At 37.3% G+C, this 21,307-nt stretch overlaps 1 protein-coding gene across 1 annotated transcript in view; it reads left to right on the forward strand.

Moving 5' to 3' along the window:
• Positions 1–1,257: 1,257 nt before the first annotated feature.
• The window catches only part of AQR (aquarius intron-binding spliceosomal factor), a 95,825-nt gene continuing 75,775 nt past the window's right edge, over positions 1,258–21,307 (forward strand). Inside the window, exons 1-6 of the mRNA XM_023620552.2 lie at positions 1,258–1,596; positions 6,373–6,429; positions 8,810–8,850; positions 14,867–14,902; positions 18,545–18,665; positions 20,677–20,817. Of these exons, the coding sequence (XP_023476320.1) occupies positions 1,522–1,596; positions 6,373–6,429; positions 8,810–8,850; positions 14,867–14,902; positions 18,545–18,665; positions 20,677–20,817 (471 nt within the window). The 5' untranslated portion in view covers positions 1,258–1,521. The remainder of the gene's footprint in view (positions 1,597–6,372; positions 6,430–8,809; positions 8,851–14,866; positions 14,903–18,544; positions 18,666–20,676; positions 20,818–21,307) is intronic.

A 21,307-nucleotide genomic window follows, 5' to 3' on the forward strand; every position in this document is an offset into this window, starting at 1 on the left:
TCCTAAAAGTTAAACAATTACCTATCATATGACCCATCCCTTCCACTCCTAGGTATTTACTTAAGAGAAAGGGAAATATATGTCTACATTAAGACACTGTAGGGGCATTAGCCGGCGTGCCCTTTTAATGGCCATGTGTCCTTGAGACTTGTTATCTGGGCTATGTGCCAACATTCACGATGATAGCAGTCCTGGGCTTGGTCGACTCAGCTGCTTTCTCGTGGGATAATTGGCACAAACACCCTCAAGGTCCGGGTGGGCGGGGGGGGGGGGGGGCTCTGGTCCTTGGAGTACAGGTCATACAGGGATGATCCCCCTTGGTAAGCACATAGCGTTTGTTCCTCTGCCTACTTAAGCAAGCTTCTCTCAGGGGATGATAGCAGGTGCGCATTGCTGTCTGGCCAGCTGCCACTGGACCTTCCCTGTAAGTAACTCCCAATAAACCCCTATGTCTTATTCGCTGTCTCCTGGACTTTTCTTTGGTCTCTTCTTTGGTCTCTCAGCAACCTGTCCCACACTGCTCGCCCAGCTGGGCGTGTGGCAGAACATATACATACACAAATGGTCATAGCAGCTTTATTTATAACAGACAAAAGCTGGAAACAATCCAAATGTTCATCCACAGATGACTAGATTAATAAACTGTGGTATATCTGTCAAATAGAATACTACTCAGCAATAAAAAAGAGTGAATTACTAATACGTGCATCAACATGGATGAATCTCAAAATCATGTCGAGTGAAAGAAGAAAAAAAAGCACACCCTGTACTATTTCGTCTATATAAAATTCTATAAAAGGTAAAGTAATCTATACATCTACAGTGTCAGAAAGCAGATCTGTGATTGCCTGAGAATGGGTGGTAGGAGTGGCGATGGGGATGGCTTGCAAAAGAACACCAGGAAACTTTTAGTTGAATATGCTTATTATCACGATTTGGGCGATGGTTTCACGGACGTATGATTACGTGAAAACGGATTAAATTTTATACTCTAAATATGTGCTGTTCGTTGTACATCAACATACCTCTATGAATCTGTTAACAAAAGTTAAAACCAAGTCCTGCATTCCCAGTCTATGGGGTTTTTTGTGTACTACTGCTTTTTTTGGGATTGAAAGAAACTCCAAAGCTCCCGCTCCCCCTCACCCTACCACGAGAAACCATCAACCAACGCCATCTACTTGTCCCCTCACTGAGAGCCCGGCCAGGCCTGCTGGGTGTCTTCTTCCACATGCCCGCTAGGGGGCGCGTGCGAGGGAGGTCGAAGCCCTTGCCTCTCTAGCTCAGACCCACGCTTGCATGGACTTCCGGCCTATTTCCGTTCCGCTTCCGGGGAAATGTACGGGCTGCGGGGCGCATTCCTTGTGTGATTGTGAGAGCTAGGGGTATCCGGCCGGCGGGTTTTTGCGTTGGGGGGCGGGGGGTTGGAAAGCCACAGCCCCGTCTTAGGCGTGTGCGTCGGGTTCGCAGCTGGTTGGAGCGGTCCTTTCTTCGCCACTGGGGCGGAGGGAGAGTGCTGCCATGGCGACCCCTGCTCAGCCCAAGAAAATCGTGGCCCCTACGGTGTCCCAGATCAACGCGGAGTTCGTGACCCAGGTACGCTCGGGCGAGGCTGGTATGTGTGAAGGGATGAAGACGTCAGGGCCTCGAGGCCTGGGGGTGGGAGTTTTCTTGGGACTGAGAGCACCCGGGAGGCACATTCGGTGGTCAGTGCGTTCACTCACGTCTTTCTACTGAATTTCTGCTATGTGTCGGCCACTGTGCTGGGGGATACCAGGCCGCTGCCTGAGGAGTTCACGTTCCAGGGAAGGCGGACCCATGGAAAGGAAGCTCCTATGCGAGCTGTACTGCCTTAGAGCCTGTCGCAGGAGCGATGGCTTCACAGAGGGAACACGCAGTCTACCTGAGACTGGCTAGGAGGTTTCCTGGCAGAGGTGATGCTGAACTGACGGTTGAGGGAGGAATGGCTCTTTCTTAGCCATAGAGGGAGGTAGGCTTTTGAGCGATGTGGCGGGAATCTGGCAAGACCCCTGCACCAAGGCGATGCATCTATGAAGAGAGCCATCCTGTCTTCAGAGAGCGTTCGTTTACAACCCGTTTACTCTGTGGCACTGAACCGCGGTCGGCTTTGCATAGGACAGCGCAGACCTGTAGCCCTCAGCAACATTTCTAGTCTTTACTCGATGCTTTGGGAATTGGATAAGAGTGCGAGTAGCTCACTGCAGAAGTCGTTATCCCACCTGCTGCTGCTTTGTTCCTTGTCTTAGCGGATTTGCCAAGGCAGAAGCCTGAGAGGCATTTTGAGTCCTCCGTTCCCTGTAACCCCCACATTTCTACATTCTAAATATCTCTTAAATCTGTCTGCTTCTCTGCACTTCTATACCCCAAGCCAGGTTGCCATCGTTTGCCACCTGGACCTAGGCATCCTAACCTATCGTCTTGTCTTTCCTCTTGCTCTCCTCCAGTCCATCCTTCCTGTTGCTGTCAGGGTGATTTTACACAAATGCAAAAATCTGATCGTAACACTTACCTTCTTAAAATCTTTGAAGAGCTCTATTGCCCTTAGGATAATGACCAGAATCCTGAAGAGTCTTGTGTGATCTGGCCTGTGCTTGTTTCCAGTTTCCTCTCTCTTTCCAACTCTGTGCTTTAACCATACTAAACTGCATTTACTGGGATGTGCCACCCTATCTGTCACCTCCTGACCTTTCACCATTGTTCTCTCTGCTTGGAATCTTCACTTTTCCCACCTTCCTTTATGTGGTTAATTCATTGTCATCCATTTACATTACTTTGGGGAGGCTTTTCCTGGCAGGTTAAACTACATTAGATCTCCCCTTTCCCATATACCCGCGTTTTTGTGGTAAAAGTATTTCTTAGTGTTCTACTCTCATGGAGCCTGCATTTTAGAGGGATGAGTCAGACAAATGAACAGTATAGTTTCAAATGGTGATAAGTGCTGTCAGGAAAATGAAACAAGGTGTTGTGTCGGTGACTGGGGTGGGGTATATGAGAGGCAGTCAGCAAAGTCCTCCTGAGGTGACATTTGAGCTGAGACCTGAATGCAAAAAAAGAGCCAGTTTTGGGAAGAGCAGGGAAACATCCGGGGAATAGCAAGTGCAAATGCCTCACGGTGTGGATATAAAGAAGGCCAGGGTAGCGAACATCAAAAGAGGGAGAATGGTATGAGAGGAGGATGGAGAGTATGGAGGGGGACCAGGTCATAGACAGTTTTGGAGGCTGAGGTAAGAAGTTTAGATTTTATTCTAAATACAGTCGATTTTAATTGTGGTTCTTTGAATAATATTTTAGAAAGATCACTCTGGCTAATGTGTGGAAATTGGATGGGGATGGGAGAAGAGAAGTATAGGGTTACCAGTTAGTCCAGGTAAGAGATGATGGTGACCTCTACTATTAAAGATTGTGGTTGACTGATATTTTCTAAAGCTAGAAGCGGTGGGACTTGATGCTTGATTGTGGAGGGATGGAGGAAGAGACAAACTGAGCATAGCTTGAACAACTGAGTGAATGATTGGGACAGTTACTGAGATAGGGAAGACTGGGAAAGAAGAGGATTTAGTGGGGAATATCAAGGGTTCTGGTTGGCCATGTTAAGTGTGAGGTGCCTGGTAGACATTCAGTTGAAAATGTTGAGAAGGCAGTTGAATATGTGAGTCTAAAGCATGTTGGCAAAATCTGGGCTTAAATATAAATTTGGGAGTTAATGACCCAAGATCGTATTTAAAGCTGTAGAATTGACTGAGACGTCTTAGAGAATGTTGTTTATAAACGTTTAACAGTTTATTGTATCCTGTATTAGATTATGAGAGCTGAGGCTAGAGACCATGTCTGTTTTATTCCGCAGGTACTCGCAGCACCTAGCTTTGTATTAGGCTCACATTGTGTGATGAGTATTTGTTCTAAGAATAAATGAGTTAATTAATGAATAAACATACTAGGACATTAAGAGGTAGCGGGGGGAATGAACGTTCTCAGCAGTCGTGGGCCGTGATAGTAAACATTAATGCCTAATATTTGCCAGATACTGTTTTGGGCTCCTCTAGGCTGCAAAGATGAATAAAATGTGATCCCTATCTTCAGGGAGTTCACAGTCTGTGGAAGGAGACTTGAAGAGACTTAAAGAACTCATCATAGTTTAGTGTGATAAATGCCAGAATAGAGACTTGAAGGAAGCGCTTTGAGAACAGAGTTTTGAATGATTACATTTGTCTAAGGAAAGAATCTTCTCATTGAGGAAGTGCCATTTTAGATGGACTTTGAAACATAAATAGGAAGGTAGAGAAATGGATTTTCCAGCTAGAGACATGGTGGACTAAGGTTCTTTTTCTTTTTTTTTAAATTTTGATTTATCAGCACCTGGCACATCTAACCAGAGAAGGTGCCTCTTAATTATTGTTGAATGTATAAGATGTAGAGGTTAAAATTTGGTTTTAAGAACATCAGAGATCTGAACTTTGTGACCTCAGTTTTTTAACGCTGTTTTTTAATTTCCTGTTTGTCTTTTGGTAAGATTTATTTTGAACAATTTATATTGTCATAGCTATGCATAAGTGGATAATGGAAAGAGTTTCTATTTTACATGAGACTAGCGACTGTGGGGGAGGGCAGTATATTCTTGGAGCTGGTAGTGTCTGAGAAGTCACAGGTTAGACCTCAAGGAAAAGGAGAAACTCAGAGAGAAAAAAGAGGCATGATAGATGCTTAATAAATGTTTGCTAGATTTTTAATGAAATAGAGATATATAGTAAGCAATTTGGATCAGAAGATAGGATTTACGTATTTATTTAGAAGTCCCTGAATCCATGAAAACAGATCAGATTCAGTTTTCTTAAGGGTATGATGTAAGGAAAAGACAGCTCAGCTGATTTTGTGTGATGCCCATAGGGAGCAGAATGAGGAAGTGAGGATACTGCAGAATAATCGGGGGTGAAGTGAGTATTTTATGTGTGGTTAGCGAGTGATTGATAATTTGGGAAAGTGTCGTATAAGTGGGCCATTGCTGAAATGTTTTTGAGAGACTTTTCCTCAGGGCCGGTGTCCTCACTGCTTGGGATGCTCTTTAAGTGGGTTGACTGGGATAGGCACTTAGCTATAGAAGCCAAGATTACATAGGTTCCATCTCTTTAGTGTTCCAATTAAGCGGACAGGAAAGGTAGCTAAGCAATTAAGTGATTAATAATCCTGAAAGATAAGATTGTAATAGAGTTATTTACAAAAGGAAGACAAGGAAGAAGCAAATTGTTACCATCAGGTGGGGCTGAGGAAAGCCTCATAGCAGAGGTAACATTTCAGATTGTACTTGATTCATCTGTTCATCTGTGCATCCATGCGTGCATACATCTATCCATCAGCTTTATTTGATGCATACATCTATCCATCAGCTTTATTTGAGTGCCTCCAATATGCCAGACACTGTACAGACTCACCTTTTTTTAAATATATTGAGTCTTTGTGCGCCCACCGGAGTTTGCTATTTTTCAAGAGATTTGTAATTTAGTTTCTTTTAAAAAAAACCTATCAATAAGACCATGTTGTTTCTTGAATGTTATACAGTCCATCTAATTTTCTGGAAACATTGTATATGTGTACAGTCATGTGTCGCTTAATAATGGGCATACATTCTGAGAAATGGATCATTAGGCAATTTCATCATTGTGCACACATCCTAGAGTGTGCTTACACAAACCTAGATGGTATAGCCTACTACACACCTAGTCTTACGGGAGCACTGTCGTATATGTGGTCTGTCATTAACTGAAATGTTGTTATGCAGCACATGACTGAATTTAAAATTCACAATTTCCAGGTGAAACCTAATCTGCAATATACCAACTCTTTTATTCTCTGTAATAACCTGTTTATAGACTACAGTTATTTTAGGTTTGCTTATGTGTGTACTAATCATTTAAAGGTTATTGTTTTACAGATCAACATTCCTGAAGATTTTGAACCTGGTTTTTAATACTGGCTCAACTTTTAACTAATTGTAATCTTGGGCAGTTTATTAATCTTTCTAGACCAGGGTTTCCTTATCAGTATGCTGAAGATGTTTGACGATGTGTATTAACTGGGCCCTGTTGTTTCCCTAAGGGGGATTGGAAAAGTACATTTTGTTTTTTACATCACAGTGGCAGGGTGCACTGCAGGGCATGACTGTCATTTACTGGGTTGGGGCCAAGGATGCTAACTGGCCTGCATGCCCATATAGTCCTCTTGGGAGGTAGAATTAGTCTGTCCTTCAATGCCAGGAGTGTCCTGTTAGGAAGCAGCTTGTCACTGAATGAGCTCAATCTTCCGGCTCTACAATGGTGTGAAACTGTGACTTACCGTCTATATTGTTTACTTTTGCAGTTAGCATGTAAATACTGGGCTCCTCATATCAAGAAAAAATCACCTTTTGATATAAAGGTAAGTGTTTTTGGTTTATATCATGCTTTTTCAATAAGTACGTTCTTTGTATCTCTTTTTTAAGGGCTAATTCAACAAAAGAGCTCCATAATTTTTTAAAAAGTTAGAAATATAGTTTTCTAATTATCATCAAACTAATAATTACTCATGTTAGAAAATTTAGAAAATACAGAAGTTACACATAAGGAACTAAAAATCACTACCCAGAGATAACCTCTACTATCATTTTGTTGTATTAAACTTAAAAAAACAAGTATATAATTTATTTAATCATTTTCCTGTTTACAGATTCTTAGCTTGTTTTTAATTCAATTTATTATTATAAATGACCATGTAATGAATATCTTTGTAAATATACAGAAATTTTTGTATAATTTTTGACAGTTCATTTAGGATAGAATCTATTTCTCTGGTACTTTTTGCTTGAGGAACTGAGATAAAGATCTGTAATAATGGTCAAGAAGTGAGAGTTGTTTAGTGTTGAGGATTAGATGATTAAGGACCAATAATCAATAAGGGAATGGACTTATAGTTCAGTTGAAGCAATTTAGGATAAATGAAAGGAAAAATTCCTAAATCTAGGATTAATTCTCACTGGAATAGGTTCTTTTATTTTTTTTTTAAGATTTTATTTTATTCCTTTTTCTCCCCAAAGTCCCCTGGTACATAGTTGTATATTCTTCGTTGTGGGTCCTTCTAGTTGTGGCATGTGGGATGCTGCCTCAGCGTGGTCTGATGAGCAGTGCCATGTCTGTGCCCAGGAGTCGAACCAACGAAACACTGGGCCGCCTGCAGCAGAGCGCACGAACTTAACCACTTGGCCACGGGGCCAGCCCCTGGAATAGGTTCTTAAAGAGAGGTCTTTAAATAAAATAGAGCTGAAATATTGCATGCCATTTAATAAGAAATGAAGACTGACTTTGTCTGCCATTATAAATTGAATTGTGATGCTTTAGGCATCCTTGGTAAAATTGAACTTAACCCAGAATGTCTTATGTTTTTTGAGCTTAAATGTTTCATTTATAAATATATTTTTGTTTTACCAATAATCCCATTTTATTTATCAGGAAGATACTCATAAACATGGCATATATTAATTACTCTTAATTACCATCAGAGTTGCTTTATCTTACTATATGCTGTTTGTTTATGTTTGTGTTTGTGTATGTTGAACCTGGGGGTTCCTAAGGTTATTTTTCATTAATAACAAAAATGTCTTGATGACACTACTAGGTTGAGTTGAACTTAATTAAAGTTTTTAGAGATTAAATTTATATCCAGATCATTTTGGTTAACACTAGTGATAATTCTAGATAAATCTATGTATGCCTGTTTAGAAGAGTTTTATTATAGGTTGGTATTTAAAGAAGATTATGCCCTTTATTTTATTATTTAATTTGAATTTTGATGAGAAAAGTAATAATAGGAAATTCCCTCTAAATTGAACAAAAGTTGCTTGCCTTGTTGTCTTCCCCCTTCTTCCACCCGCAAACATTTATATGACAAATATAGTTGGAGCAGTTAAAAGACAGTATTGTTACCGTACAATATATTATACCATGTTAAAGCACTTGATAATTTGACAGTAGGATTTTTTTTTACTGCTATTTTCACTAGCACTTCTATTACTTCTGCTACTTCTGATAACTGTTATTAAAGACTCCCCATGTGCCAGGACTTTCACTAAATTCTTTACATGTAGTATCTTATGTGCAGCAACCCCGTGGGGTACTTTGTATTATTGGATCCATTTTGTGGATTGGGAAACGGAGCCTTTGAGCTGTCCTAGGCAAGGGTCCTAGCCGTCAGCAGTGATGGTAGATGGTTTAAACCAGGCTTCCAGCTCTAGAGCCTGAATTCTTAATACACCATCCTGGCCACCCAACTCAAATGATTTGAAATTCTGAGGCTTTATCATATGCATTTGAAAATAGGATGTAACAGTTAGCATTTGCTTCTATTATGTCTTCACACTTTTAATTTACTTTCTGTCTGGCTTTTGAAAGTACACTATTATAACTCCTAAATGGAGTCTGAAAACATTTATACATTTTAAAATTGTCTTAAAAAATATTCTTATTTGTGAATTTTTATTTTCCCTAGGAGTATTATGAGAACATCATTTTAATGATTGTTTTTAGGGCTATTTTTATGTAGATATATTTTATTTATCTTTTTCTAGTACTTTACCTTCTGTTATTTCACGTTTTTAGGAATGTAATGGATTATGAAAAATCTCTTAAGTATTTCTTCAATAGCAGTAATATTTCATACCTATTTTAAACCAACTTATTTTCTGTAGTCTCAGTGATACAAGACTATTAATTTAAGGTCTGAAAAAAGATTGAGATATTAAACATTTTTATGTTTTCGATAACAGGTTATTGAAGATATATATGAGAAAGAAATTGTCAAATCAAGGTAGGAATGAGTTCCGTTTTCCTAAATAGGGATTAGGTGGGACCGAGTTGGATATCACCTGAACTTTTAAACTAAATGTGATCGTAAATTGGGAACTATTTTTCTTTGATTTGGTTATCAGGGAGACTGTGGCTAGAAAAACTTTATCTGCTGAAGAATCATAAGTTATTTCTTTGTTCTCATTTTTGGCTCAGATTAGAGGGATTAAATCACATAGGGTTTATTTTGTTGTTGAAGACATGCGAGGAGGGAGAGTAAACATGGAGATTTTATTTCAATTCAACTAATACTAATTATCTTATCATTTTCTGATAAATCTTAAGCAAAAACTATTTAAAAATTATAAAAGTAAAACATACACAATAGTTAAATTCAAAATAATAAAAAATGGGGGCCGGCCCGTTCGCGCAGCGGTTGAGTTCACACGTTGCGCTTCTTGGCAGCTCGGGGTTCTTGGGTTCAGATCCTGGGTGCGGACATGGCACTACTTGGCAAAAAGCCATGCTATGGTGGCGTCCCACATATAAAATAGAGGAAGGTGGGCATGGATGTTAGCTCAGGGCCAGTCTCCCTCAGCAAAAAGAGGAAGATTGGCAGTAGTTAGCTCAGGGCTGATCTTCCTCAAAAAAAAATAATAATAATAATAAATGTATTTTATACATAATGTATAAAATACATATAAAATAATAATAATTATTTTTGAACAATGTACAGAAGTGGGTGAGTTTCAAGAAATCTTATTCCCTGTCCCTTAACCTTCAGTTTATTTATTTATGTATATATCTGTTCCAGTCCCTCATGTCGGTTTTTTTTTTTTAAACACAAAAAGTTTGTATTTTACATATCATTCTGCATCATGCCTTTTCTTTATTAATTTAACTGTATTTGGGCATATTTCCATATCTGCACCTGTAGACATATATGTCCAATGAGTATTTTAAAAGGACAATTGACTAAATGTTTTAATATGAAATAGAAACATTTAGGTTATGAATGTCACAGACCTTACAAAATTTCAGATTTGATAGTTTTTCATGTGTTTGTTAGGAGGTAAGTTTTACTAAATATAGTGAAGGCAAATCCGTGGCATTGTCAAAATAAGAGGCTATTTTGTTTTAATGATTGATTTGTGAGGCTGTAGAAACAGGCAGGGCCAAAGAACATGTTAAGGATTTTGTTTTTTATTTCAGGAGCAGTGGGAAGCCAGTGAAGCATTGTAAGCATGATGGTGATATTTTAAAAAGAATTTGGAAGGAGCAACAGGCAGGAAACTAGTTAAGTGAATATCGTAGTAGTCAGGTTCAAGATAATGATGGCTTAGACTAGCATGGAAAGTTTGAGGTGGAGAGGACTTGCCAAGTTGAGAGAGACAGAAGTATAGAGATGATTGGTGGTTGGATGTGGTGGGTGAAGAAAAGGGAGGAATCAAGGATGACCCCAAAGTTTTTGACTTAGGTTGTTAGGTGATAAGTGGTGCCGCTACTGACTTTTGTTGTTGTTGTTGGGGAGGCGGCGATTGGGCGTAGATCGTTAGTTCACTTTTGGAAATGTTGAATTCTAGGCACTAAAGAGCCGTGGAGATGGAGATGGAGAATAAGCAGTTGAATATCTAGGTGTGGAGCTCAGAAGAGAGGTTTGGGTTGAACCTACTTTGTATCAACCACAGTTTCAATGCTAAGGCTACAGCAGTGGATAAAGTCTTTACTTATGGAGCTTATGTTGTGATTCTAGTCTGGACAGACAAGAAATGTACAGATACGTAATGTCAGCAGGTAGTAAGTGCTATGAATTAAAGTGTGGTTAAGGTATGGTGACAAGGGTTGCTATTTCAGACTGAATGATCAGGCAGAAATCCTCTTTGAAGACAGGACATTTGAGCAGATATATAATGTATGACTTGTTGATCTGAAGATATGGGTATGGATGAAATTGCCTGAGTAAACTTAACTAAAGATGAGTGGGTAGATAAATTCTAGGATCCTTTTTTATTTTTCTTAAAGATTGGCACCTGAGCTAGTATCTGTTGCCAATCTTTTTTGTTTTGGTTTGGTTTTTCCCTTCTCCCCAAAGCCCCCCAGTACATAGTTGTATATTCTAGTTGTAGCTCCTGGTTGTGCTATGTGGGATGTCACCTCAGCATGGCCTGATGAGTGGTGCCGCGTCAGCACCTGGGATCCCAACTGGTGAAACCCCGGGCCATCAAAGTGGAGTGCGCGAACTTAACCACTCGACCACGTGGCTGGCCCCCTAGGATCCCTTTATTCTTGTATATTAAGGATATACCAATCTGGAAATTATCTTGAACCTTCAGAAGGCGTTCTCTAACTCTTCAGAATAGGCTTTCCAGTGGATAGTAATTGCTTGTTTTTTTTTGTTTTTTCATTTAAACTTTTGTTTACACCTGTCTTCTTTGAAGATAATTTTTGTATAACTAATAACTGAAAGCTGCTAATGATTTTTAAGTTACATAGTCTTGGCTACATTATTTTTAATTTCTGAAAGAAGTAACTGTGATTGGCTGGGTTTACTAAGATTTATCCTGGCACTCTTAACAGGCATTCTCATCTTCTGTACATTTTTGAATACTTTAATAAAAGTGAACAGATTGCATTCTCTCCCCAAATCTCAAAGTTCAAAAAGTTAAGTGCACTTTTGTAACACATAAACCATACTATATATTTAAAATTTTAGGTGACTGTTTTTTAGACTGGTGCCTGAGGAAGCTGTTTTGCTGAGTTATGTGCTCATAGTATCTTCATTATTGTGGAATGGCTTGATAGAAGATTTATTAACTTGTTTGTAGGCTGTCAAAATAGACAGGTTATAGCCATAAGGTACATACTCTTAATATTATACACTAAGGCTCTTATAATGTACATTTTGCACATCAGCTGTGTTTTCCTAGGAGGCATCTGAAAAATAAATCAATCAGTTCTTAATATTTTTGTGGTCTAAATGATCACTTCTAGGATCTCAAAATTAAGTACATCTTAAAATATCATATTGCCCAATCAGCCTTATAACGTGTGGTCTATCACACAATTGATTTATATTTGCTATCTTTACCATTATCAAATTTGGCAAGCTTGTCTTAACCTATTTTTATCTCTTTGATTTTAAAATATTAAAAATAATAGTAACTATTATTTCTTGAGTGCTTACCATGTGCCAGTTTCTGTTCTAAGCATCTTGCATATAGTAGTCGCTTGTTTGTTCTCGCAACAACCCTGCGATAGTCACTGTTTTGATCCTCATTTTATGAGAGAGGAAACCACAGTACAGAGAGGTTAAGTAACTAGCCCAAGATGTCTGCCTGTAGTTAGAGGCAGAGCCAGGTATTGAGTCCTGGTTCTCTGACTCATCCAGTACTCTGTTCTTAAATAGCACAGGGTTCATTGCCCTTTACAGCTCTCTGAGCCAGCATATTTTGGTATGATTATTCATCCTGCTATGAATCCACCTAAGTGATTTCTATGCTGGAAGAAAGAATGAGTTATAGAACAATTTACTTTTGTCAGTGTTTATTTTTATTAAAACTGTTTAAACCTCTTTACTATGAAACATAATACCAAAAAGGACATAAAACAGAAATGTATATAGCCTTCTGAATTATTATAATTCATAACTACCACCAAACTAATAAAAGCCAACATTGTTAGCATCCCAGAAGCCCTTGCATGGTCCTTTGCTTTACCATTTTAGTATGTAAGTATGCGAACGTGAGCACTGTAGTTTAGTTTTGCTTGTTTTTGAACTTTAAACAAATGGAATTATATAGTATGTACTCGTTTGTGTCTGGCTTCTTTTGTTCACAATTATGATTTTTTTTTTCGTCTATTTAACAGTAAATCTGAAAATAAGTAGTTCAGAAGTTCATAACATCAGGGCCCTTGTCAGCCTTGTAGTGATTTTCTTTTGCTTTCCCTACAGGGTTGCAAGGGGGCGGCCACAGCTCCAGACCTCATGTTTTCACACAACCATATCCCAAGAGAGGAAGCAGAGGGCAGGCATAGCAGCAAAGAAATTCCCACATGCATGCCCTTCCCCACTCTTTTCCCTATCAAATTTAATCATCTAGTTAATAATACAGTTAAAGGACCCAGTTTATTGTACATATATTATCCAACTTTGGGAAGATTTAATGAAATGCATGTTAAGCCCTTGGTACTGTGTCAGGCACAGAGCGTGCTTGCAGTAATATTGGTAACAAAAAAAATAACCATCCCCAAATCCTTTATAATATTTACATCTGTCATTATTACTTGTAACTTTTCATCCTTATCTTTAAAGTTCTTCTGGCGTGATGTCTAGTTCCTAACTACACCCATTCTTGTATCTTATATATGTATCTTTAGTTAAACTCTTGACTTTATCTGGCTCAGAAAGTTTATTGGCAGAAGCATAAAACTCTAAATTTAATGAATACCGCCAAGATTGCTAATTGAGAAATCGAATGTTTCTCAGAGTGTTTTTGCTTTATCTTGCCCTATCAAGACTTATTTTTCTCTTGTCCAGTCATCCAAAAGTAAATTGGCCACTCTACCTCTTTTGTACACGAGGACACTGGGTCCCAGAATGTTTAAAAGGTGTTGTCAGTGGGCCAGTCCAATGACACAGCAGTTAAGTTCCCACATGCTGGTTTGGATCCTGGGTGTGCATCTGTGTACCACTTGTCAAGCCATACGGTGGCAGGCGTCCCACATATAAAGTAAAGGAAGATGGCCACGGATGTTAGCTAAGGGCCAGTCTTCCTCAGCAAAAAGAGGAGGATTGGCAGCAGATGTTAGCTCAGGGCTAATCGTCCAAAAAAAAAAAAAAAAAAATTGTCAAGGCAAACTGAGTCATGAGTAGAATACTGATCTTCTATCTCATGAGCCAGGACTTACTTTCTTTCATCATGAGGTCCCATTTGTGGCTGAGGAAATTAAGTATGCAGTTGTGTGCATAATGGGCACTGAGTGAATTCTGTTGTCCAACGTGCAATTAAAGTGAAATGTCTGCAGCTGGAGGTTTAGAGTGTGTCTGACACAGAAGATGTATCCACTCGGTGGCCTGGCTGGCTGTAGAAGCCAGTACCTTGGCAGTGTTCTCTCTTTGTGCTTTTGCGCAGTAAAAATGTTTATTTCATTCTGTCTCTAGATCTGTGACATGGCTTGTTCAGTGAAACTATTTAAGCGATCAGAGATCAGTGGAGTAAGATTTTGACAGAACAGTGGTCTCTTGGGGCATTACAATGCATAACACATTTAATTTTCAAAGCTGGGGGCTGTTTTCTAGTGGCAGTGTTCTGGTTTGGCTACTTTGCTTTTAGTATACAGAATGATAAAACTAAATTGGTGAACATTTGAACCTGCCATTAGAGAGATACCTGGTAACTACAACATTGTTTATTAACATAAAAGAAAGTACTTACATTAAAAAAACCCAGTATAATAGAGAGAGATATCCGATATTCCCTCCACAATTTTCTAATATTTTAGACTTAATGTCAAGACTATGAAGCATGTGAAAAGTCTGATTCCCATGTTTGTGATATAGATTCATTTATCCCTTGTGCTTTTAGGAGGGCATGACTTCAGAATGTTTCCATTTGAATATTAAATAAAAGAATGTTGGTCAGTGCTTAAGAAATTGAGACAGGCCAGCTTTTGGCAGTTGTGATCCAATATTATGAATAATGATGAACATTTGTGTTTTGATTAAAATTATTCAGCTTATTAATCTATATCTGATGTCCTAGGATGTCATAGTACTGATTGTGTTTGTTATATGGATAGGATAAGATTTCACTTAAATAACTGTTCTTAGTTTATAAAAATAAAATAAACCACCCTGTCAAAATACAAACAAAAAACACAAAAGCAAAATTTGCTTTTTTCAATGCATATTAAAATATGATTATTCTGATATGTGAACCAGTATTAAAATAAAGTTCCAAATTGTGTCTGCATGAATAACTCTGAAATGTTTATATTCCGTATTTAAACATTTTTATTGTTTATTTTTGTATTTTTAGGTTTGCCATCAGAAAAATAATGCTCTTGGAATTTAGGTGAGTTAAAAGGCCTTACTTTGATAAAGTTAAAGATGAGAGCGTGATTTAACTTTTAGCTAAATTTTCTGTACATTTCTTTGAGTGGTTAAGGAAATAAGTCTAAATTTTTGAAGATTTATATTTTTGTGATTGGCTTATTTTAGAGTATGTGTATGATATCCTTTGTTTTCAAAGATGATGCTCCATTGTCCATTGCTCCAAATAACTTGTATTTGAATTGTTTATCACTAGTTAATTAAGATAGGGTCTGCTGAGCAATTTCTGAACTCTTACTTGATTTTTCTAGTGATCAGTAGAAGTAAATTGGAGTTCATTTCTATAGCCACTTTTTCCCTGCCAAGCTAAGTTATTAGCAAGGCAGCATTGTTCTGACCTAGCCACTTATTACATAAATATTTCAGACCAAGCAGAATTTTTAGATTATGAAGTATATTAGATCATGTTACAATCAGGTGTGGCCATTAGGCTGAAAATAAAAGCCAGGGTTGTTGGTGGTGATAGTAATATTTACCATTTATTGAACCTTGTCTTGTACTAGGCACAGTGTTAAAACATTTTATATACAGAACACTCACAGCAGCTCTGCTAATAAGTATTATCATTTCTATTTATTGGAAGAAGAAACTGAGATCAGAGAGGTTAAGCAATTTGTTCAACATAATGCAGTTAAGTAATTGATAGAACTGGGGTGACAATGCAAAGCTCATGATTTTTCCACTTCTCCATGCTGCCTTGAGGTCTTGTCTGCATCAGAGGTCAGAGTCTCTGTATGGACAACTGTTACTTCCTGCAAATACTGATTTGATCCTGAAAAAAGTGTCATGAAGTAGGTGGTCTTAATCAGTTTTACAGAGGGAAATTGAAGTTTATAATTATAAATTAACTAGTAAGTTGAGTGCCTACTATAGCCTAAGAAATATTTGATCTCATTTAATCCTCACTATAACCCAAGTAAGATCTTCCTTATTTTATAGAGGAGAACATTGAGGCTAGAAATTGGACTCCCTTAGATTAATAATGCCCTTTCCACCATATCATGCCATCTTTCAAAAAGACAGATAGAAATCAAGAGGATACTGATATACAATTAGGATAAAACTAGAATTCTACAGTCCAGGCAAATATCAGAAACCAAAAGAATTGCAATAACTGAAGGAGAAAGCAGCAGAACAGATTGAAGGCACCAATAACAGTGAAAGATTTTTAATAACTGAAAAGGCAGGCTGTTACCTTTAATGAACTCTCTATGTGAGAATGACGTTTTCTCTATACCAACCTGCAAACATAACTAAAGTTTGTAGTAGAGATAATTGATGGTCTCTTGCTAGAATGGAATGTGAGATGGCATGGGGAAAGTGGCTGGGTACAGGAGAATGAACTAAGAAAGAAAAGGGTTTCTGTTGGTGAAACTTATCAGAAATACATGTTATTATGTAAATTACATTTGCTGTAATTGCTGGGATAGGATCAGGGAGTAATTGAACAATCCTTAAGTTTAGAGAAAAGAGATGCAGTTTGGAGTCAGGTCTGTATCGTCTGTATACCATGGAGATAACTCTATTATCTTGAGCAAATTGTGACTCTCATATTCTCAGTTTCCTCACCTAAAATTGTAAAGAGTAAGTTTGGAGTTTACCATGTAGTCACATAACACCAAAGCCAAGACATTACTATTAAAAACTGTGGCAAGCCTGTGATATCCCTGGGGCGTCTGCAGAAGCAAATATAAAGATACTCCAGAAGGATATGTATTCCAACTGCATTGCAAAAAATTCCTATAGATAAAACTCTGGTAATAGTGAGTTCAAACTCCCAAATTACAAAGCATATTAGGATAATTGATCCTATAAGCAAGAGTTAGTCAAAACAACAAAGAACAGAATTACACCCTCCCACCCTCCCCCAAGAACCTTAGGTAATTAAATAATTCATATACACTGTCAATCATTATGTTTTAAATTATTATGAGTATGAGAGAATAAATAGAATATGTGAACAAGGAGCAAAACATGGGAAATAAACATATTTGGGAAAAAATGGAAATAAAAGTCATTGAAACTTAAAAACTCAATGGACAAATTAAATAGATTAGACACAGCTAAAGAGGGAATTAGTGAACTAGAATATAGATCTGAAGAAATTATCTAGATAATAGCAAAGATAAATAGAGATGAAAAATATAAAAGGAAATTAAGAGATATGGAGGCTACAATGAGAAGATCCAGTAGGAATTTTAGAAGAGATTTATTGACAATGGGAGCCTGGCAATTTAGAATAGATGATGGTTAAGAATTTTCTACTGTTGAAACATATGAGTCTTTTAGATTTGGGGAGTACTGTAAATTCTGAACAGAGCAACTGCAGAACAACAAAGACAGAGTGAAGATCTTAAAGTCTGCCTGAGAAAAAAGATTATCCAAAGAGGAAGAAGGACAAATAGATTGATTATAGACTTCCCAGTTGTAATAATAGAGAAGATAATAGAATGATACTAGTACATAGGAAACAATCACTATCAACCTGGAAAGAATCCTATAACCAGCTAAACTGCCATGAAATACAGAAATTTTGGATAGATTAACACTAACAAACTATTGCTGATGGAAGTTCTAAAGCACATAATTCAGGAAAAAGGAATTTAAACTTGTAAGAAAGGAATGAAGTGAAGCTTCATGCATTTTATTTATGAAAGAGCACTCTAGTCTCTTGTTTAGGGCCTTTAACCATTATTTTGGGTAAAATCCTACTTATCCAGTTTCCTAGACTATTGCAAATTTAAGTAAGGATTGCTAAAGATAGACCCATGGAAATGCCAGTGTGAGCAGACCTTTGAAGAGAAAGTAGAAAAATTAATAGTGCTGCAGCAGAATCTAACACTCTTAACTGTGTGTGTGCACACATGCATGTGTGATTGAAACATGCATGTGGAGTGATTTAAAGTAGGAGCAAAAAGTCCTGCTTTTCTTCAGTAGTACTTGAGACTGTTTTACATCCCAGTACAGTAATGAATGATAAGAAATGGCTAAGTCATGTTTTAGAAATGAAAAATACTTAAGTTTGTTTAGGAATACTTTCGCCACAGTCTTAAAATAAGAATTTTGGTGTCCTGAAGGTAAAATGCCAGTTACCTTGAAAACTGACTTATTTTTGAATACCTTGTAAATGAAGTATTACAAAGCTTTTTTTTGATTATTAAGTCTCTTTCTTAGTTTCTGGAAGTCATTTGGTTCTGATATGAGTTAGCATTAACGTCTCAGATACATTTATCTGTGAAACTGCGCATTATGTCGTTTTGTTGTTGATATTTGTGAGATATTTTTCTTTTGTACTTCACAAAGAGCCATAGATAAGGGAATATCCGGTGTTCTGATGATGATAATTACGTATGTTATTAACCTTTGATGTCTTCCTGTTTGGGAGCATAAGACTCTCATTCCCCAAAGCTGCAGTTGCTATATATAGGCTTGTAGCAGGTAGCAGTAACCTAGATTACAGGTAGATTTATGAAGGATTCTCTATTTATATAGATTTTCAAAATGTTTTCAGAAAGTTATAAATAATTATGCTTTTCCAGGTGAATGACATATTGTAATGAGTGGTAGTAACTAATGAAATTCTATGCCTTTTCATTCTTCACAGCCAGTATCTTGAAAATTACCTCTGGATGAATTATTCTCCAGAGGTGTCCAGCAAGGCCTATTTAATGTCAATCTGCTGTATGGTGAATGAGAAATTCAGAGAAAATGTCCCTGCATGGGAGGTAACAGATTTAAATTATTTGATAGCTTTCATACTGTGCTCACATAAGCCATTACAAAGTAGCAGAACTTTTACTGATGACACATAATGCTTTTAGAACAGAATTTTACCCCATAATAAAGTAGATGTTGAGAAAAAGAATGAATATATGTAAAATAATATTAGTTTTCTTTCAGTTTCAGTATTTTCTTGAAACCAGTTTACCATAAATTGAATTCTGCTTTGTGCTTGAAACAAAGAATGGCATGGATTATAACGACTTTTACATCAGATTATGTGAAATTTAAATTAATAAGCACAAATAGATAATGCTCAAGTGAGATAATATTTTTCAGTGTCCTTTTTCATAACAAGGAGTATATATATATGTAGGGTTATATGAATAAAGTAGTGTTTCCAAAGTTAAGACAGATGTTTATATTGTAATTTCAATTTTCTCTTTCTCCCTGATTTGGGGTCAGTTTTCCCTTTTTGAAATTTCTGATAGACTGACATTTTCTCTTTGTGCTAGTGTAATAGAGGCTTGTTCAGTAGAGTTCCAAACTCTGGATTTTCTTTGGCCACCATAAAATGGTCAGCTCATCAAAAGAGTTTCTTTCCTTCCAGTCATACTTTTTTTAAATGAAGAAAAGGTGTGGATACTTGTTGTCTTTTTGAGGGGATGGTCTCCAAAGTGAGAAGGTGTTAGACTCTTTAAGATAAAACTATGAACACTTCTCTCAAATATTCATTAAATATGTGCCATCTTTGGGCAGACTAAAGCCCAAAGTATCTGTGGGCCTTTTGTCTTATTGAGAGATCTTAGGGATTTCTTGAAGTTGGCCTCAAGCTGCTCTAGGAAGGGGTAGAGGGAGAATTTTTTGAGCTAGGAAATGACCTGATCACTTTGCGTGTTATAAAGACCGCTTTAGTGATTAGGACTTGAAATAGAGAAAAAGCAATACAGATTAAGAGAAGAGGTTACACACAGATTTAGAAAGAAGAATTGATTGGATTTGATAATTGAAGTAGACTTAGGGATGGATGTAATTTTCATAACCTTCTAGGCTTGGACAACTGAATATAGTAGATGATAGTGCCATTTACCAAGATAGGTAATGGAGGGTTGAGGAATAATTTGGAGGGTGCAAAATTGTTTAATTGAGTTTTAGAATTAGTGAGTTTAAATTGCCTTTAGAATATCTAGATGAAATTTTCTAGTAGACAGAGGAATCTTACATTCTAGAGTTAAGGAGAGAAATATGGACTGAAGATGTCTATTTAGAATCATTAACATATGGTAGTTGAACTAATGGGAGGGGAGAAGAAGAATGAGGCTAGAACACGGCTATTTAAGTGACAAAGGAAGAGGAGCCTTCAGCGCATTGAAAAGGAGTTAAGGTTTGGTAAGAGTCCATTGGACTTGACAACTGTAACACCTTACAGGGAGTGCTGTGAATGGAACCTTGCTTTAGAGAGGTGAATGAAAACAACTAGTGTAGACCACATATTTGAAGCACTTGTCTATGAAAGAAGAGAGATGTGGCAGAAACTAGATGGGGAGGTAGATCAAAGAGAAGCTTGAATATATTTACATTATTTGCTTTTTTTTTTACATTATTTGCGTGTTAAGAGTAGAAGAGCTAATGTAAAGCGGGAGAGGCTCTCGAGATTAGTTAGTGGGAAAACTATCATTTTTGCTAAGCATGTGGTTTGTTTGTCAGAAGAAGTAAAACATTTCAGATCCTTAATAAGAAAACAAAGACTAAGCTAAATATAGGTGTAATCCATAAAAGAGAAAATAAAGGAATTAAGATCATTATTTTATTAGCTGAAGGTTTCTGCACCTCTCTCATAGTCTTGCCAGAAACCTGTATTTTGATTTGCTACCATTAATTATAAGTAAGCAGATTGTCTTTTTGTAATTATTTGGTTTTGTTAATAGTCTCCTAAAAAGTCTACCAGTGTTCGTTTAAGGGAGAAAAAGGTGAGCAAGCCCTTTCAAAATGAATTTTTATTCTTCCTCTTTTCAGACGTTTAAGAAGAAGCCAGACCACTTCCCATTCTTTTTTAAGTGCATCTTAAAAGCGGCATTAGCTGAAACCGATGGTGAATTTTCACTCCATGAACAGACGGTCTTATTGCTTTTTCTTGATCATTGCTTCAATAGTTTGGTAATTATACTTTATATTTTGGGGGAACTTTCAAGTTTTCTTATTCTTTTAAGTTGAACATAGGTGAGATTACCTCTGTAGCCAACTCTTCATCCATAGTAGTGGGGAATGAGGATAATACTGAAACCTTGATTTCAACCACTTCTCAATAAAACCACTTTATAAGATCTGTTTGCTTTTTAACAGATTTGGTTTTGATCTTCTTTTTCTGTCTAGTCACCAAGAAAAATGATAATGAGAACTGAAATCTTCCAAAGATAGAGCAGCAAAGAATCTGGTTAATATGAACTTTGAGTACTAAGATCTATGCCACAAGCCGCACGCAGAAACCCAGTTTCATTACTTTTCAGTCATGCTTCATGGACAGACTGGACGATCAGCAGAAGAGTTATGTTTTGAGTCGATGAATAGGGCAGTTGCGGATGATCTTTGACAATCTCTTGGATTGTGTAGGACACATTTTTATCCTTCGTAAGAGTATCTTCTAAAA

This window comes from Equus caballus, chromosome 1 (genome assembly GCF_041296265.1).
Source record: "Equus caballus isolate H_3958 breed thoroughbred chromosome 1, TB-T2T, whole genome shotgun sequence".
Lineage (NCBI taxonomy): Eukaryota > Metazoa > Chordata > Mammalia > Perissodactyla > Equidae > Equus > Equus caballus.